The following is a 27,676-nucleotide window of genomic DNA, read 5'->3' as shown; positions in this document are numbered from 1 at the left end:
ACAGAAGATATCTTGAGTCTTTACCTACTCTACTTTCAAGAAGTGTTGTTGTAGGACAGATTTCAACTTTTGCTGTTTTGTTTTCCTTGGATAGAGTTAGTCAAGATTTGTAGCTTTGTAATAGAGTTACTGTAAAGGGCTTACAATAGGGTTATTATAAGAGGTGAGGGATTAAGAGTTTAATTCCTAGGTTGCAAGAGTTTTAATCTGAAGTTGCTCTGTTAGTAAAGTTGAAATCCTACTCCAGTGGGTCATGATTTTTAATCTCTGAGCAAGGAGTTTTCCACGTAAACATCTTGTGGAAATTTACTTTCTGTCTTTTATCTGAGGGAACAAATAGAGAACCTGATTCTCTATACTGTTTGGTGGACTCAAAGTTTTCATGAATAAATATAGCATTCAATAATTGGTCCTCTTAATAACAGATCAGTCAAGGAGCATTCAAGAAAATGTTGAGTTAGGATATTTTTCTTGCCAACAGAAGAGATAACATTCTTTCTTAAATCTAATTACTGGTAAGAGACACTTCAATAAATTGAGACGAGAAAGTGAGTGCAATTTTGCAGTGCCAAAAGCATGTATAATTGGTAACATGTTTAATAGCCATTATACAATTTCTCATGCAAGCTGGCAGGATGAACGCACGAGGAAATACCAGTGTTAAAGATTTTCAAAAGACTCAAGCAGTGAAGCTTTTGAGGAAAAGTAAAAAAGAGTCTTCCTTAAGCAAAAGTTTGCAACTTTAATGATAAAGTTTAAAATCTCCATTTCTCCTAATGGGTTTTACTGAATCAATTCAAGTTCAAAATCCCACACGTTAAGTAACGATATATAATCTCGTCAGAAAATCCCTTATGATTTTGTTCTTCTCAGTAATCATTCTTAACTAAAAGTCGGAGTCTACTCTGAAATTCTCACAAAAATATTGGAGATGACCACGTTAAGAAGAACAAATAACTGACAAATAAAATATGGTAAGAACAACAAAGATAAGACAGAGTTAAAATTGGAAAACCCGATTCAAGGCACGCTATGGATCGCTACTAAAAAAACAGGGTTTTTTGACCAAATAATTTTGTCCTCACTTTTTGGTTGAAAACAAAATTGACCACATGAGGTCAAAATTTTCAGTTTTTTTTTTTTAATGGATTTCGATGTCAAGTGTCGATATTTAAACGGGAAATAAAATTTCAACCACACGAGGTTGAAACTTATTTTTGTACAAATATTAAATGAAAAAAAAACATTTAAAAAAAATTAAATTATATAAATAAATCAATTAATTAAAAAAAAAAAAAAAGCATAATTCGACCGCATGCGGTCGAAATAATTAAGTCAAATTGGTCAACTCTGACATAATTATTTGGATCGCACGCGGTCAAAATAATAAATTTGAAAAATTTAATATACTCCCCCAAACTTCAATCATGCAATTCTCACATACCAAAACCTGATTATATAAAAACTACCACCCCTACCCCGCCGCCGACGCCCCATCCCCACCACACCCCTCCCCGCCACCGACGCCCATTCCCACCACTGCTGGTACTCCGTAGCCGCCCTTGCTGTCTGCCGCCATTAAAGGTAAGTCATTTTTTGCCATTTTTTTTTCAATCTCATTTCTATCATTATTAGTTACATTACTTTGTAATTGTAGTTTAATTAGTAGATTACTTATATTTATTGTTAAAGATTGCATTTGTAGCTATTTGTTAAAATTTTACTAAGTGTAAATTGAAAATGAAATTGAAATTGAATGTTGTTGAAATATATTTACTGCTTTCATTGTCTTCACTCTTATATCAATAATACCTCTAATTGAGGCATGAACATCCCTTTCAATTTCTTTCATTCTTTTGTTCCTCTTTGTTGGAAAAAACCTTTGAAATAGTCCAATGAATAAGAAATTTGAAAGAAAAAGAGACATCCATCTTGTCGCGGTAGCTCTCTGTTCCTGTGACTGTGTAGTACTTATTTGCAGGTAATAGATGGACTGGAATTTGATATTTACAGAACTTGTGAATGTTACACTGAGAACTACCTCTTGCTATAGCATTTTCCCTCCTTTTCAGGTCCTAAATGAAACCAATAAAACAGCCAATTTATAGTATATAAAATGCCTAAAGAGAAATATAGTCAATACCATAGATTCTTTCAAACACTAATTCGAGGAATCTTACAAGCTTACGTGTTCTCTGTTTTTTTTTTTTTTCAGTTCAGGTTCTTTAGCTTGGAGTTCTTTCTCTTTATATCTTCTTACTAGGTTTCCATTATGAAGCTTTGATATGAAAAAGGAAAAAAACAAGAGAAATGTTTAAAACCAACAAAAGAGTGTGTTCCACTTTTAAATTTGTCACTAAAGCTCTAGTAAGTTTTCAGTAAGTTCTAACTTTAAAGCATAAGTCGTTGTGAACTGATTAAGATTTTGTCTTACAGTAAGTTCCAACTATATTGCCTACATCTCTGTTAGCTAAATGTTTAGTGAGTTTTCAAGTTCTAACTTTAAAGCATGTTGCTCTTCTTAAACTAAACCTGCAGTAAGTTCTAACTGTTAAGCATATATACATCTTTTTCCTGGTTTATAACAATCTTGATCAAGTTCTTTAAAAAATGGAGTAGACAATGTTTGTTATATTGTGAATGAAGAAAGTGGAAATAAGTGAACGCAAGGTTGATTCATTTCATTCATGTCCTGGTTCGTATCTAACCACACCATAATCTCATACTGCGGTTCATTAGTCTTTCATTTATTTTAAGCAACCATCTCTAATTCTTAGCCAAGACATTTACTAAAGATAGCAACAATTGCTAGTCTTATAAATGTTGAAGAATGTTGCAGTAAGAAGTCTAGTGGTTTGCCTTTTTATTTCTGTTTGAGTGCTTTTAACAATGGCTATAAGATTATTTATCTATATAACCATGTTTTTCTCCTTACTTGCTAAGGTGTTCCTATAATATGCAGAACAGCAGGAGTTAGTAACTTAGTATGTAGCCAATATATCAAGTGTACTTATGGTTCAAGTTTTTACTAGGCTTACTTGAATTTTCTTTTTCTTTTTCTGATGTAGTTATCTTGACAGTTAAACAAATGAGTAAACCAAATCTAAAGTTGTTAGTTGTCCTAATTTGCCAATTGACATACAAGCTTCTTATTTATAATAATAGGAGCACTATACCCTAATCTTTGTAGCTTTACTACAAATACTGATGTCCAACCAAAATATGCAAAGAAAAAGCAGAAGTATCTATAGCAAATGCTTTATGTGCTAGGCAGAAACTGAAGACTTTATCAAAAGCAATAGTATTTTAATTGTTAGTTGCATGGATTTGTTTAGTTTATATGTTAATCCACTGTTGGCTAGACTGAAAGAATAGATATGTCTGATTGAATTCTCCATCCTTGGCTATTTGTGTTCTTTGTGAGTAATTGAAATGGTGCTTAGCTTGAATGTGAATTCTTCATTGTTCTCTGGCATAAGGCCTTATATACTATTGAAGTGATATGTGGTAGCACTGGCTTGTTCATGATTTAGTTTAACATACCAGTTTGTGCTTTTGCTTAAAAGATAGTTAAATAGGTTGACTAAACTAATCACCTTTCACGTCATTTGTTTCTTCTTGAGCTAGAGTTGAAGGTCCTTTATACTTGTGACATAATTTTTTTATTTTTTTTTACTAATACCATATAAACTAAGTATGGTTTAACAAGTTCAACCATTGCGCTTTTCTCATCTTTTTTTGGTAATTATGATGCCTTTTGAGAATTATGGTAATTATGGTTGGTCTTTTACTAATAAAATATAAACTAAGTATTGGTTTAACAAGTTCAAACTTTGTGCTATTTGTGTAGATGGATTCTCGTAGTTGGATATACAATAGATCTTATGATTATCCATTAGGGATAAGGATGAATTTATAGCCGGTGTCGATGCTTTTGTTGAATACGCAAAGTCACTTGAGGATTGTACAGTTCATGGTGTGGTTAGGTGTCCTTGTGTTAAATGTGAATGTATGAATTACGAGACCCCAGAGATTGTTACGCTTCATCTGTATGAAAAAGGCTTTAAAAGTAATTATACAGTGTGGACTGGTCATGGAGAAACACACAACAATTTTGGTAGATCTCAGAACTTTGAAGTCGGTGAAAGTAGTGGGGGTAGAACGTAATGTCCAAAATTCTAGAATGCCCGACATGATTCAGGATGCATACGACATACATTCGAATTTTGAATCTGGTGCCATGTTGAAGAACCTCTCAATGAAGTGGCCAAACGTTTTTGTGCAAAGTTAAATCAAGCTAGCCAACCCTTACATGATGGGAGTCCCCACTCTTAATTGTCTGTCGCCGTTAGATTGTTGAGTATCAAAGCAGATAACAATGTTTCCGAAGGGACAATGGATTCTATAATTCACCTCATGCATGAATTAGTTGACCCCACTCTAGAGATACCCGATAATTACCAAGTTGGGACTCTCGTTGGTCAGAATTGATTGTTGTGAAAATGGTTGCATGTTATAAATAAGGACGATGCCGGTCTAGAATCTTGTAAGTTTTGTGGTAGTAATCGGTTTAAGCAGACTCGCAGTGGGAAGAGAGTTCCTGTTAAGGCGATGCATTATTTTCCACTTATACCAAGGTTAAAAAGGTTGTATGCATCTAATAGTTCTGGCGCTCATATGAGATGGCACATTGAAAATAGAAGGCCACCGGGTGTTATGTGTCATCCATCTGATGGTGAGGCTTGGCAACATTTTGATAGAACCTATACAGACTTTGTAGTTGAACCACGTAACGTCAAGTTGGGTTTATGTTCAGACGGATTCACTCCGCATTCTATTTCTGTTGCTCCGTATTCTTGCTGGCCCATATTCATAACCCCGTATAATCTTCCCCCTAATATGTGTATGACTAGTCCATATATATTCCTTAACTGCATTATTCCTGGCCCCCGTAATCCAAAAGTTTTGATTGATGTGTACTTGCAACCACTGATTGATAAACTGAAACAGTTGTGGGCTGTAGGGGTTGAGACATATGACATTTCGCGCAAGCAGAATTTTAATTTGAGGGCAGCTTTAATGTGGACTATTAATGATTTTCCTGCATACGGGATGTTGTCCGGGTGGATGACAGCTGGAAAGTTAGCATGTCCTCACTGCATGGAGAATACTAAGTCCTTCACTTTAAAAAACAACATAAAAAATTCATGGTTTGATTGTCACCGTCGGTTCTTGCTGATGGACATCCCGTTAGGAGAATGAAAAATTCATTCAAGAAGAATACAATTGAACAAGACTGTCCACCTCCAATGCTATCTGGTGAGGATATCTGGGAGAGATTTTAGAACCTCCCAAAGGTTACTGAAGAAGAACCGTATAGGTTTGAAGGGTATGGGGTTTACCATAACTGGACAAAACAAAGAATATTTTGGGAGCTGCCATATTGGAAGGATAATCTTCTTCGACATAATCTTGATGTCATGCACATTGAAAAAAATTACTTTGATAATTTGTTTAACACAGTGATGGATGTGAAGGACAAGACCAAAGATAATGTTAAAGCTAGAATGGACTTACCTGAGTATTGTGGACGAAAAGAGTTATAGTTGCATCTGAAACAAAACAGGTTCTTCAAGCCTAAGGCTAGCTATTCTTTCGCAACCGAGCAGAAGCGTAAGATTTATGAGTGGGTCTGCGACTTGAAGATGCCATATGGGCATGCATCAAATTATAGAACACGTGTTGATATGGACCAAGGGAGGATACATGGGATAAAAAGTCATGACTGTCACGTTTTCATGGAAACCTTACTCCCAATTGCATTTAGTGGCTTGCCTGAATGAATCTGGAAACCTATGACAGAAATTAGTTTGTTCTTCAAAGACTTGTGTTCCAGTACGTTGAGGGAAGATAACCTTTCTCAGACGAATTATAATATTCCTGTTATCACAAACAAGTTGGAGAATATTCTTCCTCCGGGGTTCTTTGATGTGATGGAACATGTTGTCGTTCACCTTGTATACGAAGCCCGACTAGAAAGCCCAGTACAATATAGGTGGATGTATCCTTTCGAAAGGTAATGACTAACTTTTTATTCCAATCTAATAATTTTTTTTTTTTAAATCATACATAACACAATAGAAATACAGGTGTATTGGTAAGTTAAAAAGGGCTATCAAGCAGAAATTGAAAGTGGAAGGCTAAATGTGCGAAGTTTACATTGCCAAGGAAACATCCCATTTCTGCTCTTACTACTTTGGGAACGATGTGGCTTGTTTGAGAAACAGGCCTAATCGACACTATGATATGGGTGTGAATAATTCTTTGCCGGAGCCGATATCGATCTTTAATCGACAAGGTGATGGGTCAAAAAGACGTGTGAGACCATTGAATCAAATGAAGGATAAATCGGCATCCACACATATCTTACTAAATTTCCCAGAAGTTCAACCTTATTATGAGTAAGTTGAAAAGAAATTGCCGAAAATATTCATTTAAAATGTAAATGCGACTAACCTAAATACCACTTTGTTGCATAGTCTCTTTGTGGAGATACATGGCCAAGAAAAAATGTACGACCAATTTGCAACGTGGTTTAACAATTACGTGGGTGTTAGAATTTTCTAACACAAAGCTACCATAATTACAAACTTTAAAGTTTTGAAATCTACTATTTCTAACTTTCTATTTCGTAATTGTTGATAGGTTCACAATACACCTTGTGGTTTTTGTGAACAATTTTTAAAGGACTTATCTTGAGGACCCATTGGTACCGATTGTATGGACAAATATGTGGCTAATGGTTTCAAATTTAATACCCGAGAATGTGCTAAACCCATGAAAACTAATAACAGTGGTGTTTGGGTTAAAGGTGCTGATGGTGTTGATTTTTTTGGTGTAATCGAAGAGATTTTAGAATTAGAGTATTTTGGTTGGCCGAGAAAAAAAATTGTTTGGTTCGGTGCAACTTGTTTGATCCAATCCCAAAAAGAGGTACGAGGGTACTGAAAGATTGTAATATCATTGAAGTAAAACACACGCGGAGGTATGCAACTTATGATCCTTTCGTCATTGCACACAACATTAAGCAGGTGTACTATGTCTCTTATCCATTGCGACTAGATAAGTCAGATTGGTGGGTAGTTATTAAAACCAAGCCTGTTGGTCATGGGGAAGTTGAGAATGACCTGCCTGCTGCCTTTCAGAATGACGACATAGCACACGTTAACCAAATAGTCGACTCTGAGTTAGATGGCGGGGGATAATAGGGGTAAAGCTATTGCTAAACCCCGAACAAGTCAAAAAGAAGCCTCCGTTTATACCACCAGAGGGCCTAGTGCCAGGAACCCTTAGGATTCTTGGCAGAGATCGATCTCCACTCTCGTACCTCTCACCACGTGGCCCTTCATTGGCATGGAGTCAGCCGACCAGTCATGTCACAGCGCGCCCATTTTTTTGGCCTCAGGGCCAAACAGAACCACAGTGTTGATCTCAGTCCCCTGGCACACCTCGCCCCTGGCACACCTCGCCCCTGGCACACCTCGCACTAACTCACATGGCCTCCCTGATTATTATCATGTATCACAGCAAGCAAATATGAGCGGTACTCCGACTGCAACACCCAGCCCGACTACGTCACAGCCATCATATAACCCAAATGTTGTGACGTCGGGACCTCAAGAAAGTAGCTCTGATTCTGACGACGAACCTCCCCAACCAGGAGACCTTGAGACAGTTGATGGGTATGGTCGTCTCATAATCAAGCCAGTTGTATACAGGTAAGTTTATTGAATTTTCATAAGTTATTTACTTTATTCTCTTCATGCAAATCACACTCAAAATCCTGAATCGTTAATTATCTGCATACATGTTGTTTGACTTTTACTTTCTGCCGAGGCAGAAAATTACAAATGCGACAATTACAGCTTTGAGGAAAGCATAAATTGCATCTGCAAGCCCCCAATACCAAACACTACCAAACTTTTGTCCCGTATCTTCTCTTCTGATGAAACATTTTTTGTACCATGCCTGCTGGTTTTTTCTTGCCATATTGGGTACTAAAGCTAGTGAATTTGTAGCAGTAGTAGCAGTATTTTTATCGGATAAGACCTGATGATGGGCTTCACAAAGATTACACCAAATTGGAGAAATGATTATCAATATTAGCAAGGCAGTTGTTGTATAATTAGGAGCTGAAATCCTTGTTGCCATGGCAAAAGTTGTATATTAATATTATTTGCCTAGAGATAACTACTTAAGCTGTATATTGAATTTTCATAAGTTATTCACTTTATTCTAAAACATCTAAGGTAATATTTAAATTAATTTTTTGGTTGTGATGCAGCTTCTATCCGTGCAAAGCAAATAGTTAGTCAAATCACTCTATAAAGGCGTCGTTTCGTCTTGGGGCAAGATGCCAGTGGATCTGAAGAAGCAGATGTTTGTAGAATTCAGGGTATTTATTATTTGTAGTAAAATAATATAACTATATGTTGATTGTTTATGGAATGTTCCATATATATTAATGAAAACATTTTGAAAAAAAGGCTGGGACTATACTTAAGCATGCGTTAGGTAGAGCCCGTGAAAAAGTCTTGAAGCCTAGGTGGATCCGTGAGGATAACTGGGAGAAACTGCTGCACTTCTGGGCGACTTATTCGACGTTTTTGAAGCAAAGTGAAAATGGGAAGAAGGCCAGGGCCTCAGATAAGGGTGGATTTCGACAAACTAGTAGGGCCACCAGCCACGAGGACGTTAGGATGAAGCTGGTATGTAACCTTGTGTGGTCGCAAAATCTATTTTTATTTAATTTATCATCTTAATCTCCAGCTCTTTCCACACCTCTTAAGTCCTATATATAAAAAAAATTCCCATCAAAACTTCATTAGTGCACAATTGACATTAATAAAGTTTTAGGAGTTTAGCTTCTATATATAGACGAAGGAAACTTTATTTATAATTAACATGTCACTTAAAAGAAAAGAGTAAGTCCAATCTAAAATTTTGATTCATTACAGCAAAGAGATAATAACCCGACCACAATTAGATGCGACTTGTAATTTAGTAGAAAATTATTTGTGAGCCTCTCTAGCTTGTATGCTTGGCAGTTACTGAAGTACATGCAGTGTTAAACAACAAAACAATTTGAGGCTAAAGCTGAAAAATATCCAAACATGTTGTTGGTGCTGCTAGTACAGGATATGCAAACAATGGAAAGACCAATACAACAGGCATGACTAAGCCATCTTGTAAAAAAAACAAAGATGAAGTCCTCTGTGCTATAAATATTGTAGTTGTAGGCAGTTCCCTTTTTGTATTCACTACAAAATTTCTTCAACTTATCATCTTCATTGTTTATATATGTATTAAGAATATCAGCTTCAATTCTTTTTAGCTCCACTTTAGTATTCCCTAGTTATATTTTGACTTAACAACTTAAGTTTGTTACCTACTACTAGTTAAGATTCAAATTGTTGAAAGAATGTCCTGAAAGTTCCTGTTCTTTAAGAAAAACTCCATTGATTTGAAAATCTCATCACTATTGTACCAATTGAACTAGAGAATTCGTGGCTCAATAAAAAGGGCAGACAAACTTAGAAATCATGGCTCCATTAGTGTGGTTCAAGTATAAATGGATAATCGTTTTAGTTTCGGTTCAAGCCCTCCCTTTTCATTTTTTCAGTTCAGTTGTTGCTTTGATATTTGCTTGAGTTACAGTCTTGTTTCTCTTGCTGAGAATCTGTTATTAGCATAGCATTTTTGAGTCTTTTTTATATTAAGTTCAGGTATTTGTTTGTCTATAAGTTCAATATGTATGCAAGGCATGAGTTATTTAAAAATGTTGGGCCTGTTAATAGTAAATCAGGTTGTTAGTTTTTGTGAGTTTCTTTCTTATCTCAGTATATTTTTGATGCTTTGTTTCTGTGCATTTTCAGTTTAGAGTTAACTAGTGCAGTTGAAATTTTGATTAGACAAAGCAACCTTCAGTTCTGCTTCTATGTGAAATCCCTCTTTGGGTTGGCACCTTAGTTTTTTTTTTTTTTTTTTTTTCCTTTTAGCTTCCCCTTTTGTTTGTTTCAAATCTTGATAGGAATGTAGATATGACTAAGTTTTTTCCTTAGTTTCCCCTCCAGTTAAATAGTTACACAACCTTTCAGATATTTCATTTTTACTTGTGGCTCGTTTGGATATGAAATTAGTTGTTAATCTTGATCTGTTTGCAGACGGTCGAGAGGGGTCAAGAAGCACCTCAAGATGAACTCTTCAAGATAACTCACACGAGGAAGGCGAAGAACAGCGATGGTACAGACCAATGGATTGAGCCAAGGGCTCAGTGAACCTATGTAAGTCACTAACTAACAATAATAACTACTTTTGTTTTAACTAAATTTACCTACTAACATTGTATCCTTCAACTTCAGACCGAGTTTCAACAACACTTTGGGGAATATTGTGCCAGTCAGCCAGCCGGGATGTCAATGACTAACGAGATAATTGATCAACAGTGGATGGAGAATGATGCTCCCCCGTCAAGGTATGGGACAGTTTATGGGATGCCTAATCAAGCATGTCATCAATTCCCGTCATTCCTTTAAGGCATAGGTGCTAGTACTTCTGAGGGGGCAGCGGATCCTAAGAAGTACCAAGAAATGAAGCAGAAAGTTACTCAACTAACAAGTACACTTAGTGCCACGGAGGCAAGGATGTTAGGTATGCAGGCCCAAATAGACAGCTTACTCAACTCGGGGGCCTTTCCGATTCCCCGTGTCCCGGGAATGCTCGTAAGTCACAGCCCAGTAGACGACGTACGTCACAGGCCAACGTAGTTCATGGTCTTGTGGATGAGGATAGTGAGGAGGATTCGGATCATGTCTCTAACACCGAACGTTGACTTTTTTTATTCGTATACTTATGGATTCTAATATTGCTATGTTTTCTTGGATATGTGTATGATATTTTAAGTGTTTGAATGTAGTTTTAATTCGAATTAGATGTACTTTGAAGGTGAATTTGATTGTAGAATGTAGTTTATGGTTGTTTAACTTTATGATGTTCAAGTGTTTGAATGTAGTTTTAAGGATATTTTGAAGTACTTTGAATCTGCTAGTGAATGTGTTGTAATGTCACACTGTTGATGAATTGGATGTGTGGAGAATAATGTTGATTTGGTTGAATTGGTAGGTAGGCTGCTCTAAAAGCAGTGAAATGTTTATAGGTTTTTCTCAGATTTTCGACCACACGAGGTCGAAATTCAGCCCAGATGTTGTTCAATTTCGACCTCACCAAGTCTAAAATATACATTCACATTAAAATTTCGACCACAGGAAGTTGAAATTTAGCAACAATGTTACCAGATTTCGACTACAGGCAGTCGAAATTCTGGGCAACATATTGAATTTCGACCTCTTGTGGTCGAAATTTAAAATGCTAGCCAGGAATTTGACCACATGTGGTTGAAAAAATTAAATAATATTCAAATAAAAATAGATTTTTTGACCAAATGCAGTCGAAAATATTATTTAATATTTAAATAAAAAAATCGACCTTGTGCGGTCGACATTTTTTAATAATATTTAAATAAATTATGCAGTTTTCGACCACACAAGGTCGAAAATTGTATTTTTTTTTTTAATGTAGGTAGAAATTTTTTTTTCGACCTCGTGTGGTCGAAAAATTTTGACCACATCGGTCGAAAATTTTGGTCGATTTTCCCTGTATTTTTTTTAGTAGTGGATGGCGTTGTCTTCTGAGTAGATTTCTGTAGCTACCCCGGTGCAAATAGCAAAGTGACGTTCTACTCCCAAGATACATTGAGCCACTCAGTAATCTTCTAATGTGCACTCAAATAGAAGTTCCGAGAGAACTCTTTTAATCTCTCGACTGCTTTAGTAGAAAGGAAGAGGCACGATGTAGAATTTTATGTTGCAGGAATTTTTTCTAAGTCTAAAATATTTTCTTAGTGTTGGAAATCTACAGCATGCCTATTGTTTATACGGAAAAGGCTCAAATATGTCATCCAACTATCGGAAATGGCTCATTTATGCCACTCATCAATAGTTTGGCTCATTTATGCCATCGAACTATAGGAAATGACTCATTTATGCCATCGAACTATAGGAAATGGCTCATTTATGCCACTCATCAATAGTTTGACTCATTTATGCCATCGCCCGTTAATATAAATGACTCATCCATGTCGTATTTCATTAAAGCTGATTTTACAATACCATATATGACACGTGGCCTCCAATTAGAGGTCTACGTCGTTTAATTAAACCAGCCCAATTTTAAATACCAAATTAATAAAATATCCAACCCATACACTTTACCCACCCACAACCATAATCTAGTTGGAGGCCACATGTCATATATGATATTGTAAAACCAGCTTTAATGAAATATGGCATGGATGAGTCATATTTATTAACGGGTGATGGCATAAATGAGTCAAACTATTGATGAGTGGCATAAATGAGTCATTTCTTATAGTTCGATGGCATAAATGAGCCAAACTATTGACGAGCGGCATAAATGAGTCATTTCCGATAGTTGGATCGCATATTTGAGTCTTTTCCGTTGTTTATAAGGTGTAGAAAACAATTAATACACCTTTTCAAAAAAGGATTCAACCCTGAAGATTGGATTACACCTTTCCACAATACATAGGTGTATCCTTTAAAGAATGGGTTACACCTCTTCATAATATATTGCGTCTTTTCAAAGGTGTGTTTAAATTTTGAATCACATCTAAAATAATTCAAACAGGTTCTACAGTGACATCTGGTTACGGTGAAAGAACTTTTACCATTTACTATTTTCTTCGATGATAGTTGATTTGACTTATAATTTGTTTGGCTAAGCTTCTAGAAAGTAAAAAGTCTTTATTAAAGAGTTGAAGTGGTTGGCCAAGCTTTTAGAGAAAAAATAAGTGTTTTTGAGGAGTAGCGGAATTTGTCTTTCAGAAATTTTAAAAAGTAGCACTCTTGGAACATAGGTCAAACAGAAAGTGTTGCTCTTATATTGACAAAAGTGTTTTCAAATTGATTAGTCAAATGCAAACTATTACTCTCTAAAATTACTTTTTTGAAAAATATTGTTCAAAATAAACAATTTTAGTTGAATTAAAATATATAAAGTAAAAAATGGAGATCATGGGCCCACTCCATTGAAATTACGTTTGTAGCACACGATGGTTGTTAAGAGGTCATGATTTAACTCGTGCAACTCGAAATGATTTCTCAAACGATTCCTTTCTTACAATTGGATTAGGCAAATGCTCTCTATATATCCATTTGTTTTTAATTTCTATATGTATTGTTTAGTAGTTGGACAAAACTGACTATTTTAGCCCAACACACAGAGACTTTTTTCCATGTAAGACATATCGATAGTCTTATATTAATTTTACGTTTTTTATTTTTTAGTTTCAAATATTGTATGTCACGTTATTAAATTGTTATTGAAAATACACTTCCTGCCTAATAGTATATTGGTGCAATATCAAATAGTAAAGTTATTTTTTTGCTGCAAAATAAAGAAAATTGACTTTGTTAAATCATTTCCAATGATTGTATTTTCTGTACAAAAAAAATGAGTTTGTAATAATATTTTCAATAGTTGAATGACCCCAAGCAACGCCAAATTCAGCAACAAAATACTAATATATAAATATTTATTTATCTTCCTAAAAATCATTTATCCTAAAAAATATTTCTGTCCTAAGAAATATTCTAAGTAACAACATTTTTCCTTAAGAAAAACTGCATAAGTTTAGTGACCACAACATTAATTCTTGTGTGTTGAGATACCTGTTGAATTATTTGTTGATTTTGCTTCATTCTATCCCGTGTGAGTATTTGTAAGGGACAAATAATTCTCTTTGAAAAGTGATCCAAGTAAAGCATACGACTTGGGCATATCCAGGTTTTTTCACTGCAAACAAACAATTTCTAACAAGAAGTATCATAGTTCTTTTGGTATCAGTAATCTGTATTTAGTGTCAGTTAAAACTTTTTTCTCCCTTCCTGTGTGTGTAAGCGATTTAGCCACAAAAGAAGTCCCACATGTTTGCCCCCATTAATACAGCCATATAGAAATTTGATACATCACAAATTCACAATGTAATAGTAATTCAAATACTAATATTATTAAATAGTAATGGTAAATATTGTTCCAAGTGAAAACTTAAATCTTTTCCTCACTGGCCAAAAATAAAGCTAGGATTCAGATAAAGCTCTTTTTGTTGCCACATTTTTGTGTATTCTTTACAAGTTTTTATGTTGCCAAAAAGTTATAGTACTGAGTAGTTCAATCTTCATTGTTTCTATTTTTCTAGACTTTTAGGAAGTCTATCCTCCTTTCACTATTGAGTAAACAGAATTCCGTACTCGATCTCATAGAAACATATAGGATTCTATCTGGAGTACTTCATTTAATTTCTTCTACAATATTGGGCTTTGGCGGCATTATTGCCAATTGAATCAATGTTATTTAGTTGTGGATTTGAACTTTTTGGTGTTTTTTGTCTCATCAAATGATATGATTTGTCAATCATTTGCTTCGTTGGATGGAAAGTACTTCAAATTGTTGATAAATCGTCAGATATGCTCAGAACCAACAGTTCATTATCTAATGGATCTTTAGTTTATGGCTTTAGTGTTCCTTCTTGCCAGTTATTTAATGTGTAAAGAAAACATCTAGAAGGGAAAATTTCTATAGCAACACTATGGATTTAATGCAGTATGTACAATCTATTTAATGCAGTATGTACAATCTTAGTATCCACTACCTAATACCTTATCTTTCGTCTTATTCTTTGCTATTTATTACTCTTATCATATTCTAATGCCATCAAATAAGTGATATAAAACCATTACCATCATTTTGTTCAATCCTCTCACTCCTAGAGTTCTTAAGAAGTGGTAAAACATCATGTTCTGTTTCACTTTTCTTTTCTCCAGATGTGGGTGAAGTACTGTTACATTGGATCAAGATTTGCAGAACTTCCTTCATTGTTGGCCTTGATGCCGGAAATGTGCTGGTGCAAAAGATTCCAAGCTTAAACACTGTGCAGATTTCATCAAAATATCGCGTTTCTTTGATGTCCTCGTCCAATAAATCAGCCATAGGGTGTCCTTTTTGAATTTGGCGCCATGCCCAATCTGCAAGACATGAATCTTCATCTCCAAGATTGGCTTCTTTTCCAGTCACCAGTTCTAAAAGAATGACTCCAAAACTATACACATCAACTTTTTCTGTCACTCTAGTTTTACGCGCATACTCTGAAAATACCAACAGGAAAATATCAACATGTATTAGCAATATGCTCTTATACTTATGCGGAAATTGGTGTACTAAGATTACATTTATTAGCAATAAATCGATAAGAGTAACTAAGGGGCCGTTTGTTGTTGTTTAGGAAGTGAATTATTCATGCATTAAAACAAGCATAACTAGCACCATGCTTGGTAGCATTTTAATTGCTCTGTATAAAAATTCAGCACATCAAGTACGGTGTTTGGTTATCAGTTTACAATCCCACATAACTAACATTTATGAGTTTTGAGTCAATTTGTGTATTATTTTATGTATGGTAGAAGATGGAATAACTAAAACCTGCATAACTAATCTTTGCATAACTCTAACCAGCAACCACGTGACCCTCAAGGGGAAAAGGCCCTTAAAAGTTGTAAAGAAATAGATCATGGGTCTAACTCAACCTCAAAAGCTAGCTTATGAGGGAAGGATTGCCCAAGTCCAAATGGTCCTCAGCTCACCGATGTGGGATTTAGCACCCGGCCTAACGCCCAAGGTTGGACATCTGGAGCGTGGATAATTTAATATGGGGGCCCAACATCGGTAAACCGTGAATTGGAATGGGCCTGGCTCTGATACCATGTAAAGAAATGGATCATGGGCCTAACTCAACCCCAAAAGCTAGCTTATGAGGGGAGGATTCCCCAAGTCCATATAAGGAGTCTAAATGGTTCTCATCCCACCGATGTGGGACTTAACAAAAGTAATTCCCGTGTAATAACTAGTATGTGAACCAGACAACCCCTTGATATGTTATTGAACTGCGTTTTGGAGGAAGGGGGGAAAATAGGGTCAGCTCAAACATTGGAATTTTTAGTTTTTAGTCCATGTAACATATCAAGCTAACTTTTTAACTCGATAATAATGCTATAGATAAGTTGATGGTCATATACCTGGAGCAATGTACCCAAAAGAGCCAGCTACTGTTGTCACTGTGTTATCTCCAGGCTTGAGTAACATCCTGGCTAAGCCAAAATCTGCAATTTTTGCATTGAATTGAGTATCCAATAGGACGTTGCTCAACTTCACATCGCGATGAATAATAGGTGGTGAACAGTCATGGTGCATGTAGCAAAGACCCCTAGCAGCTCCGATCGCAATTTGCAACCTCTTAGGCCATTCCAACACCAAATGTGGTGCAGAACCCGAGGCAACGTTCAACCTCTTCTTTGAGTGAAGCCATATATCCAAGCTCCTATTCTCCATATATTCGTAAACAAGAAGTTTTGACTCTTCACTGAAGATGCAGCATAACAGTTTCACTATATTTGAGTGTCGAATCGTGCCTAGTATCTGAACTTCTGCAAGAAACTCTTTCTCATGCTTGTGATCCAGCCTTTCGTTTCTCCAAATCCTCTTAACAGCAACGTAGTTTCCTGATCTGCTTAAAGGCACGAGGTACACCTGTCCGGATCCTCCACTTCCAATTATGTTGTTTTCAGTCAGATTTGACAAAATGTCTGATTCTGTGAAGTCTAACTTGTGGAATGATGTTTGCTTCCATGTTGAAACCAATTCTTGCTTTCTTTTTCTGTGACTTCTCAACACGAACAGACCATACAAAACCGCCACGAGGAAAGTAACTGCTGCTAAACTAGCAAGAGCCGCAACAAGTTTAACCGGGAATTTGTCTGACCTAGCTTCCCCCTTGCAATTACTTCCACAAAGTCCGGGATTATTCAAGAAGCCCGTGGCGAAAGCTGTCTCTAACTGACTTGGGATTCTACCGGACAGGCGATTAGATGACAGGTTTAGTGAAGTAAACTTTAAGTTACCTAATTCGCTTGGAATTTCACCTGAAAATTGATTACTAGACAAGTCCAAATCAATGAGACTTGGTAAAAGGCCAAGTGCACCAGGGATTTGGCCTGAAAGCTGATTTTTGCTGCAATTTAAAGTAACAAGAGTCTTCCATGATGATATATTGGATGGAAACTTTCCAGAAAAAAGATTACCATCAAGAAAGAGTTTGGTTAATTCAGGAAGATTAGTCAATTCTTGAGGGATTTGACCTCTTAAGAGATTATTACTGGCTCTAAACACACTTAGACTGTACCAAGTACCCATTCCAGTTGGTAATTCGCCTGAAAACTTGTTGTTGCTGATATCAACTAGGGATAAATTTGATGCAACTCTATGTGAAAGCTGACCAGTGAACAAGTTATCATTCATCATCAAGGTTGATAGTTTTTCTGCTGTCCATAATCCATCAGGAAGTTTACCAGAAATTCGGTTATTTTCGACTCGAAGGGACATCAGAGTGGAACAATTTCCAAGTGAAGCTGGCAGTTCACCTGTAAGGTAGTGGTGAGAAAATTAGCCCATGGAAATATGACATGTCCATTTATTAGCTCAGCTCATTTTAGCCCAACCCAGTTCAGCCGTCTAACAATGAGAAAATTTCATAAATAGCAATAGTTTAGAGCGCAATTATGAAACGTGGCTACAATTTGCGTGTTTACGTAAATAGCTATAGTTATTGTATCAGGCACGTATTAGTTGTATCAGTGAAGGAGCTGTATCAAGTTTCGTAAATATAGTAGCTACATTTCCTAATTTTTTGAAACGATTGCTACGTATCATAAATACAATTTAAATGTTTGCCACGTGCGTAGTGTTTTCTCTAATAATTAGGCTGATACATATCAAATTTTCAAAAAAAAAATTATCTATCTGATATGTTATATATAGCCATAATAAAGAAAAAGATAGTTTTACTGATATGTTATATATAGTCATGATAAAGAAAAAGATAGTTTTATTAGGTACTCCCTCCGTCCATCTTTGACTTGGCACACTTTTTTAGAAAAAACAAATAAAATGGTAATTTTACTATCACCCCTAAATATTATAAGTCATTTAAATATTGGAAAATGAGTAGTACTTAATAATAAAGATAAAATAGAGATAAATGGTAAGTCATCTCTTGATTTTACACATTAGACAAGTAAAAGTGGACATATATTTTTAGTATAATAGACAGGTAAAAGTGGACGGAGTGAGTACTAAGAAATTATAAAAGAACAAAAAAGAAATTAAAACTTAATCTATTTTAACCTTACTTAGATTCAATTCAACTCTCACACACTTACCAGTGAGTTTGTTGCCAAAAGCAATCATCTTAGATAAGGCCTTGTTATTGCAAATCCCCTCAGGCAATTTTCCAACAAGTTGGTTTTCTGAAACCTGGAAATCTTCAAGCTTCGAAAATCGACCAAAATCAGGTGGAATTTCACCAGATAACTTGTTACCAAACAACTTAAGATTTACCAAAGATGGTAAGTTCCCCATTTCCAATGGTATTTCACCTGATAATTGGTTGTAAAACAATGACAATCCAGTCAACTTTGTCAACTTACCAAAATCTTGTGGTATTTTCCCGGTCAAACTGTTGTTACACAAATCAACAACATCTAAATTCAATGAATTAACTGACTGAGGAATTGTACCACTCAATTTGTTGTTGTACAAATAAACTACTCTCAAATTTTTCAGCTGAAATAAACCATCAGGGATTTTACCAGTCAATCCATTTATGGACAAGTCCAAAAATTCAAGATTTGTCATGTTACCAATATTTTCAGGGATATTTCCAACCAAATTTGCTTCTGTGATCCAAAAATTCCTCAGTTTATTCAACTGTGTGAATCTTGATGGAATTGGTTGTGGAGCAAACGTATTTAAGCTCAACACAAGTGATTCAAGATTCAGTAAATTGCCTATTTCTTCAGGGAAAGAACCATTAAAGTAATTCGCGGTTAGCTCGAGTACTTTGAGTTGACTTAATCCACCAATCCCTTTAGGTATATCACCACTGAAGTTGTTGGCAGTTAAGTTTAAGTACTGAAGATAAACCGAAAGACGGCTAATGTCTTCGGGAAGCGTGCCATCCATGTAGTTATAAGAAAGGTCTAAGAATTCAAGATTTGAGCAGTTGTAAATATCAGGAAAGTTTCCAGGGATGAAATTGTGGTTCAAATCAAGAAATGTGAGATTTTTAAAATCACAAATGAATTCTGGGATTGGTTTAGTGATATTTCCATAATCAAGTTGAATCCCTGTGACTGAATTTTGTGTACAAATTATTCCAGGCCAAGAACAATGGTCTAATGATGATGTCCATTTTGTGACATTAGGTGAAGTAGACCAGTGGTGTTTTAGTTTGAGTAAAATGGTATTTTCTTGATTTGAATTTTGTTGTGAATTTACATGGGAGATGAAGAAGAGAAAAGTGAGAATGGAAATTAAGATTTTGGGAGATGGGATTATTTTTTTGGCCATTTTTGTGATATTTTGGTTTCTATGGCTATTGGTGATGAAGGTGGCACTGTTAGCAGAGTTTTTCAAAATTTTAGAAGAAGATAATGTGAACTGGTATATGGTGTGAGATAAATGTGAATACTCCTGGAGTCCTGGTCAACTCTGATAATATAAGCTTTCCGTTGAATAAATTTCAAGCAATGTGTTCTTTTATATATTAGTTTGTGCTGGCCCCCACTATTAGTTGGTTGATTCAACTTTTCTTTTTTCCCCCCTTTTTTCTTCAATTATCTAGTTTTCGGAATTGATTGATCTGATTAATTTAGTATGCGGGATGAGATAAGAAAGGATATCTTGTGAGTTGGATATTTTATGAGATTATTTTGTCCCACCTTCTATATGGAATAGTAATCCCACTATTTTAGTAAAATGGTGGGATAAATAATTCGGGATTAGCTAATACCCCAAACCAAATATGGGACAAAGTTAATTCCAAATTTATTCTGAAATTATTATCCTTACTCTGCGTACCAAATGACCATTAAAAGTTTTATGGAGACAACTGGTTAACTTAAAAAACTTTTATCATTTCTCTGTATTCTTTGTTGATAGTTGACTGACTTAAATTAATACTCTCTCTGTCTCAATTTATATGAGGATTAATCTATTTAGAGAGTGAAACAATATTTTCTTTGACTATGATTTTCTCTAATTCTTTTCATATATTGTGAATTACTAATTATGCAGATTTTTAGTACTTTTTATGTAGTCTTCAAATATGTAAATTTTATTATAAAATACTTGAAGAATGTATGTTTGAAAATGAGTCAAAGAAAGAGTTATTTGACTCTCAAAAAGGTCAACCCTCATATAAATTGAGACGGAGGGAGTAACATCAATTCACAAAAATTCTTGATAGAGAGCGCTTACTCCGATGGGAGTAACATCAATAAAAATGCCGGTCAGGGCCCACTCCATTGAAATTACATTTGTGGATGGTTGTTAAGGAATCATGCTCTAACTGTCCAACTCAAAATGATTTCTCAAATGGTTCCTTTCTTACAATTGGATTAGGCAAATTCTCTCTATCCATTTTTTTAAATTTTTCTATGTATTGTTTATTATTTAGTAGTTGGGCAAAACTGACTATTTTAGCCGAACACACAAGAGACTTTTCCATGTAAGACAGATCGATAGTCCTATATATATATATATATATATATATATATATATATATATATATATATATATATATATATTAAAATTTCAAAAAAATATTAAATTTGTCTTTTTTTTCAAAAGTATAGGTGGCCAGAGGGGATGTGCCTTGCTTTTCATTTATTCACTCTTACTTTTCTTCGAAAAGAGATTCTAGACGGTAGACAATTATATTGCGTCTTCAAAGTGTTCGTGCTGGTGTTATATTCAAGGCAAATTGAGTACTTAGAATAATTTATTTTCTTGGTTAAAGTTCTCGGTACTTTCTCTCTATTCTCTTTCACTTTCCCTATAGAAATAGTATAACAAAAAAACTAAAAGACTTCGTTACATTTTGTTCTCTGGGGAATTAAGTGAAATTTATTCGTTTTCGATATTTATATAAATTTAATGATTTCAAGATGAGTATATTTTATATACTCATTTATTAATTAATCGTGGTTAAGACTTAAGTCCAAGTAATGGCGAAACTAGATTATTATTTTTTAAGGATATTCAAGAATTTTATTTATTTATTGTTCAAGATTTTATATATTTGTTTTCTAATAATACTAATTTATATATTTGTTAGTATTATAATACTAAGATATACGAATTGTATATGTAATTATATACTTCGGTATGATATTCGGTATTTCGGTATTTTTTTTATGAATACCGAATACCATACAAAATACTAAGCTTTTTAAAAATGCATAATAAATACCGTACCAAATACTACAATACCAAAAATGTGGTATAAAAAAAATTCGATTTCGATATGGTAATCGGTATCTATCATATCCCCTATCTGCCACTAATTAAATGATATATAATTATAAATACCAAATGAGTGAAAGTGAATGCTACCAATCATGGAATATGATGATATGTATTTTCCTCGGTGCTGCTTTTATCTTCCACGAGAAAAATCATTAAAGAAAAATTTGCTGGATATTATTATACTGATAGTTGCTCCATTGGAACTTAGTGGATGACTAAGAACAGTAAGTCTTGGTCCAAATTTAGCACTCCCAAAAACAATGATAAAGTTTTATTCCAAGATTGATTTATTAATTGCAAATAAAATAATTTATTTAGAATTACATAAAAAATTATGTTGATCAACATTTTTTCATAATTACAATGTTTTAAATCCCCGGCCAAAGTAATAATATTGTAATTCTCTTCTTTATATAAAATTTCTAAGTTTATCCAATTATGTGCTCACATGTTTATTTCATTATTAGGTAATTTGTGTTTATTGTTTAATTTAAGTATTTCAAAAGATTTATTCTTCAAAAATACTTTCTATTAATCAAAGGCATGAATAAAAAAATTCAATAAAAATATTTATTTTCCTTTTAAATTTGTCAAAAATAAATATGTAAAGAAATTTATTTATAATTTTTATATTTAATTTTTTAATATATTTAATTACATACATATCTTATAGCCTATATCCAATGTCAAATGTTCATTGGTTTATAAATTATTGGTAACGAAGTTTCCTTTTGGCCGTGATACACGTCCACAATGCCAAAAAATTCTCTTTCACACTCTCAGATTTACTATTTTATTGATAGAAATCAAGAGACGCCTTTGTTGAAGTGACTCGTAAAAGATAGTGACAAAGTGCCCGACGACTTTGAACCATATTTTAAACAAAAAAAAAAAAAAACAAACAAACAAAAACTTTAAATTATAATTTTACACCATCTCAAGTTAATATATTATAGTAATTGAATTTAAAGCTAAAATAATTATACTAGCTATTCTTTAATATATCCTTCCATATGATACGGACAATCTCTTCACGACTGAGTCTTTTTTTTTTTTTTACAATATATAAAATGATGGGTCTTTTTTACAAATTATAAGCTTATGGGTCAAGTTTTACATCTGAAAAAAATTGAAATCACAATTTGGAATTTCAAAACCTATTTTTTGGAGAACTCGGATTGAAATCATGATTGAAGTTGAAATTGAGATTTACTGTAGATTTCATAAATAGACGCTAATTTGAAATCGAAATATGAAATCAGACTCCAAAATCCTATGTTCAAATGCACACTTAATGTATGTTACTTTCGTAGCGACTTTATTAACCTTTAGTAGCAACAAAAGTCAACACTAAACATTGTTTTCGCTGTTTGAAACATAAACACAGGAGTTCGGAGCCTAAAGAGCAGGGTTTTAAAGCAAATAAACAAAAAGAGATTGTTAAATTTGGGACAAACCAAAAAGGGTTTATCGCAGTCTAGCCTTCGACTTACAACAACCTTAACGGCCCACACCAAACAGACGTTTGGTCTGTGGAAATAATATTGTTGCAAGTCTTATATGGACCTACGATTTACAATTACTTTTTTTATTATTGTTAAATTGCAAGTCGTAACCCCTCCTACGACTTGGTACTAACAGTCTTATATTACTTTTTTCGTTATTTTCTTTGCTGACTGCTTTGAATTGCTTTTCTTGAGCCGAGGGTCTATCAGAAACAGTCTCTCTACCTCTCAAGATAGGGGTAGGGTCAGCGTACACTCTACTCTGCCCAGACCCACTTTATGGGATTAACTGGGTATGTTGTTGTAGTATTTAGTGTTCGATATCCATATTAAAATCCGATAAATTTAAATTCTTGCCAAGAAGTTCCACATTAGGAGATAAATACTTCTTAATAAAATTGATTTCGTAAAACTCAAAGCGGAAACCTCTAATTAAGGACGAAGGATCATCGGAATCCATATGAAAAATCTTCGGCACCTTTTTCCACACGGTAGAAAGGGGGAAAAAAAAAACAAGATCCTTTTGTCACGTTTACGTTTACACATTTTCAAACTTTGACCGAATATCATACCGTCATCTTGATCTTTTGCCTACATCATTATACGTCCTTTAAGCAAATAGTAGTACTCTTTTTCTTGAAAAGTTTGAGTATGTCATTTGTGTGAGGCTTCTTTTTGCGAGAGGACTTTCTTTGTTTGCAAACCCAATAATGTCCCTCTCGATTTAAGTTTCATGTCAACTATGACCACGATCCACATGTTTGCCTCTTGAATTATGTTGATGTGGCCAATTACCACAATCCATAGATCAATTTTTAAGATGCATTGTGTATCACTCACATAATTGAGCATACATTTATGGCTACTGAAGCTGAGAGTTGGCTTCTTCTTGTGTGTGCATCCAGTGGCGAAGCCAGGATCTCCACTAAAGGGGTTCAAAATATGAAAAAGTAAACACACGAAGAAGCCAAAAGGGGTTCAACATTTACTACATATACATAAAAAATAATTTTAACCATGTATAAATAGTGTAATTTTTCGTTGAAGGGGGTTCGGATGACCTCCTCAGCCCTTCTTGGCTTCGCCCCTATGTGCATCTCGAGCTATCTTTGACATGGTAAATGTAGTAAATCAGATCTCACGCTATCGCTCTGTCATCTATATACTGCTTTCGTTGAACCATATGTTCTAAGTTCAATTGTTGTGCTAAGATAGTCCAGAGATACTCTTAACATGACTTGATATTCTCCATTTTTGGCCGGCACAAAAGGCCTCACACATGTAACTTATATGTATCTCCCAATCTTTTCAAGTATCAATATAGGTTTTTGTTCGCACACTCATAAATTAACTTTAGTATGTCAAGGTCGTGGTGAATCTCTAGACCTATGCAATGGGCGAATGTAGTGTATGAGATATGGGTTAGTTGAGATCTATAGTTACAAAAAAAAAAAAAAAAAAAAAGGCAGCTTGATGCACTAAGCTCCAGCTATGCAGGGGGTCCGGGGAAGGGCCAGACTACAAGAGTCTATTGTACGTAGCCTTACCCTGCATTTCTGCAAAAGGCTGTTGTCACGGCTCGAACCGTGACCTCCTGATCACATTCAAATCTATAGTGTTGGCTCGAATTCCATATGTGTTAAACGATCCACTAAATAAGTACAAATAGTGGATCGCAAACTCAATAAATCATAAACCAATCAATAGTGTAGATAACTCGAACCCATAAAGTTTAGATTTTGAATTCCTTTATTTGTGTTGGAACTCTATGGATGGAAATGATGAGGGGGGGGGGGGGCAACAGGAAAGGCCTTTAAATTATGTGTGTAGAGAATCAAATGCAATAAGAGATATGTCTTTAAGGAATTCGTGCAGAAAAAACAGTTTAACTCTATTTTATAAACATCAATCTGCTTAGCTGTTGTGCATTTGATTATATAATTCAAGCATAAGCTAAGAAGCAATAATATTTTTATCTAAGAAAAATATTTACACTGAAAACTTCAGAGACGGGGAATGGGATATGTGATGGAAATTGTAGCCATCTAAATCTTTATATATAAAGCCCACCAAACAGCTTATTTAGTTTGAATCACTTTGTGACTGATATATACATGAAAAGGAGGCTAGATCTTAACATTTTTAGCCAACCAGCTAAAAACTTTTCACCCAATTAGCTGTAATGATTTGTAGTCATCGTCATGTATATTCAGTGCATAACAAGTGTATAAAAATTATATGATTAGTGCAATGCATGTAAAAATCCCACTTGATATAGAGCAGATTACGGCCCACTTTTGCACATTTGGATATGGGCTGATTTTAGAACACTTTGCTTCGGCTATATTATATATATAGTGGACCCAAAATTTCATAGCAACAAGTAGGCTGGGCAAGGGACAATTTTTCCTTCATATTATACTCACTAGTTACGCAAGGCCCGTGCTAAATCCGGGCCCAAATTCAAAATATAAATAAGTATGTTTTATTAAGGAAAATCTACATGGTGTGGTAAACACTAGTAGGTAATTATATTTAGTAGCTACATTTTACTGTAATTACATCTCATAGCTAAATTTTGTATATCAATTACACAATGTAACTATTCTCCTCTTATTTCATTGTATCAGTGTTTTTCCCTCAACCCCCCCCCCCCCCCCCCTCTCTCTCTCTCTCCTCTCTCAACTTTCTCTCCTCTTTCACTCTCTCTTTTCCGTCGGAACCACCACCGGTCATCTTCTCTGGCGAAACCCGATGCTTTCTCTTCACCTTGCTAGCAGCGACGCCTGAGCTCCGCCGTTATCACCGCCGGTGCATCCCTAAGATCTGGTTGCTAGCAACGACGTCATGCCTCCCGTTGCCGATGTTGCTCTGTCGTGACCACCGCCTGCACATCCTCCAAATCTGGTTGGTGTTGTTGTTGTTGAGGTTCGCCGGAAAAGTAAGCTCCGGCGATGGCTGCTGTTGTTGCTGTTGGTTGTGGTTCTCTCTCTCTGTTGTTGTTGTTGTTGTTGGCTGTTGTTGTTTATTCTGAGATTATTACCCTTATCCGGCGTACCAAACGATCATTAAAAATTTACAGTGACAATTGGTTAACATAAAAAGCTTTATCATTTCATTGTATTCTTTGTTGATAGTTGACTGACTTGAACTAATACACTCTCCGTCCAATTTATATGAGAATTAATCTATTTTGAGAGTCAAACAACTCTTTCTTTGACTATGATTTTCTCCAATTCTTTTTATATATTGTGAATTATTAATTATGCAGACTTATAGTACTTTTTATGTAGTCTTCAAGTATGTAAATTTTATTATAAAATACTTGAAGAATGTATGTTTGAAAATGAGTCAAAGAAAGAGTTATTTGACTCCCAAAAAGGTCAACCCTCATATAAATTGGGACGGAGGGAGTAATATCAATTCATGAAAAATCTTTGGTAGAGAGCGCTTCCTTCAAATGGGCCTTACGCGGCGCGAATACGAAATAGTCGTGATCCAATGAAGGTACCGGTTACCGGATGAGAAAATAAATAAAAATAAAAATGCCGGTCAGGGCCCACTCCATTGAAATTACATTTGTGGCACACGATGGTTGTTAAGAAATCATGATCTAACTCGTGCAACTCAAAATGATTCCTTTCTTATAATTGGATTAGGCAAATTCTCTCTATCTATTTTTAAGAATTTTTCTATGTATTGTTTATTATTTAGTAGTTGGCCAAAACTGACTATTTTAGCCGAACGCACATAGACTGTTCCATGCAAGACAGATCGATAGTCCTATATTAATTTAAATAGTTAATTTTATGTTTTTATTTTTTGGTTTCTAATATTGTATGTCACGTTATTAAATTGTCATTGAAAATATATATACTTTTTGGCTAATAGTATATTGCTGCAGTATCAATAGTAAAGTGACTTTGCTAGGAAATAAAGAAAATTGACTCTGTTAAATCATTTCCAATAATTGCATTTTCTGTACCAAAAAAATGAGTTAGTAATAATATTATCAATAGTTGAGTGACCGCAATGAACTCTAAATTCAGCAACCAAATACTAGTAAATAAATAACAAAGTATTTATCTTCCTAAAAATTATTTTTCCTGAAAAATATTTTCCGCATACCAAGCACGTCGTTGGACTAATACCTCTAGGCTCTACCTATCAATTAAACACGAGTTATTTATTACTCTCTCTGTCCCAAAAAGATTATCCTCTTTTCTTTTTTAGTCTGTTTCAAAAAGATTGTTCTCTTTCTATATTTAGAAATAATTTAACTTTATGAGATGATTTACAGCCACAAAAATATCTAAGACTTATTTTGGACCACACATGTCAAAAGTCTTCCTTTATTTCTTAAACTTTGTGTTAAGTCAAAAGATGATAATTTTTTTGGGACGGAGAGAGTATCATTTATAAGTTTAAGTTATATAAGAGTTTTTTCCCTATAAATTATATAACTTAAACCCTTTATTTATTTACTTTTATTTTCCTTCTAGAAGAGAAGCCAGACGATTGCGTCTTCAACTGGCAAAGTGTTAGAGCTGGTGTTTAAATTCAAAAATTAAATACTTTTCTCAAATAAGTTGTGTTAAATCAAAGATGGGATAATA

General features: G+C 34.6%; 1 protein-coding gene and 1 long non-coding RNA gene across 2 annotated transcripts; one reads left to right on the top strand and one right to left on the bottom strand.

The window, feature by feature from the left end:
- The first annotated feature begins 8,433 nt into the window (after window positions 1-8,433).
- LOC132638790 (uncharacterized) lies at window positions 8,434-11,069 on the top strand. Its single transcript, XR_009581888.1, has 3 exons — window positions 8,434-8,768; window positions 10,224-10,343; window positions 10,422-11,069. It is a non-coding gene; the product is annotated as an uncharacterized LOC132638790 (long non-coding RNA).
- A 3,626-nt stretch (window positions 11,070-14,695) lies between these two features.
- On the bottom strand, window positions 14,696-19,768 carry LOC132636830 (receptor-like protein kinase HSL1). The gene is made up of 3 exons (XM_060353869.1): window positions 18,408-19,768; window positions 16,209-17,609; window positions 14,696-15,281 (listed from the first exon to the last, which is right to left on the bottom strand). Exons 1-3 carry the CDS (start codon window positions 19,594-19,596, stop codon window positions 14,851-14,853), a joined length of 3,021 nt encoding a protein of 1,006 aa, XP_060209852.1. The 5' UTR covers window positions 19,597-19,768; the 3' UTR covers window positions 14,696-14,850.
- Window positions 19,769-27,676: the final 7,908 nt, after the last annotated feature.

This window comes from Lycium barbarum, chromosome 4 (genome assembly GCF_019175385.1).
Source record: "Lycium barbarum isolate Lr01 chromosome 4, ASM1917538v2, whole genome shotgun sequence".
NCBI classification, from domain to species: domain Eukaryota; kingdom Viridiplantae; phylum Streptophyta; class Magnoliopsida; order Solanales; family Solanaceae; genus Lycium; species Lycium barbarum.
Note: the sequence above shows the minus strand (reverse complement) of the source record. Positions and strands in the feature narration are given on the sequence as shown.

Excerpts from the sequence above, each read along its gene's own strand:
- LOC132636830 (XM_060353869.1), bottom strand. The coding sequence starts at position 19,596 with ATGGCCAAAAAAATAATCCCATCTCCCAAAATCTTAATTTCCATTCTC. Across the intron at positions 17,610-18,407 it reads TTTTGGCAACAAACTCACTG|GTGAACTGCCAGCTTCACTT; the intron begins GTAAGTGTGTGA and ends ACTACCTTACAG. Across the intron at positions 15,282-16,208 it reads TTTTGGGTACATTGCTCCAG|AGTATGCGCGTAAAACTAGA; the intron begins GTATATGACCAT and ends TGGTATTTTCAG.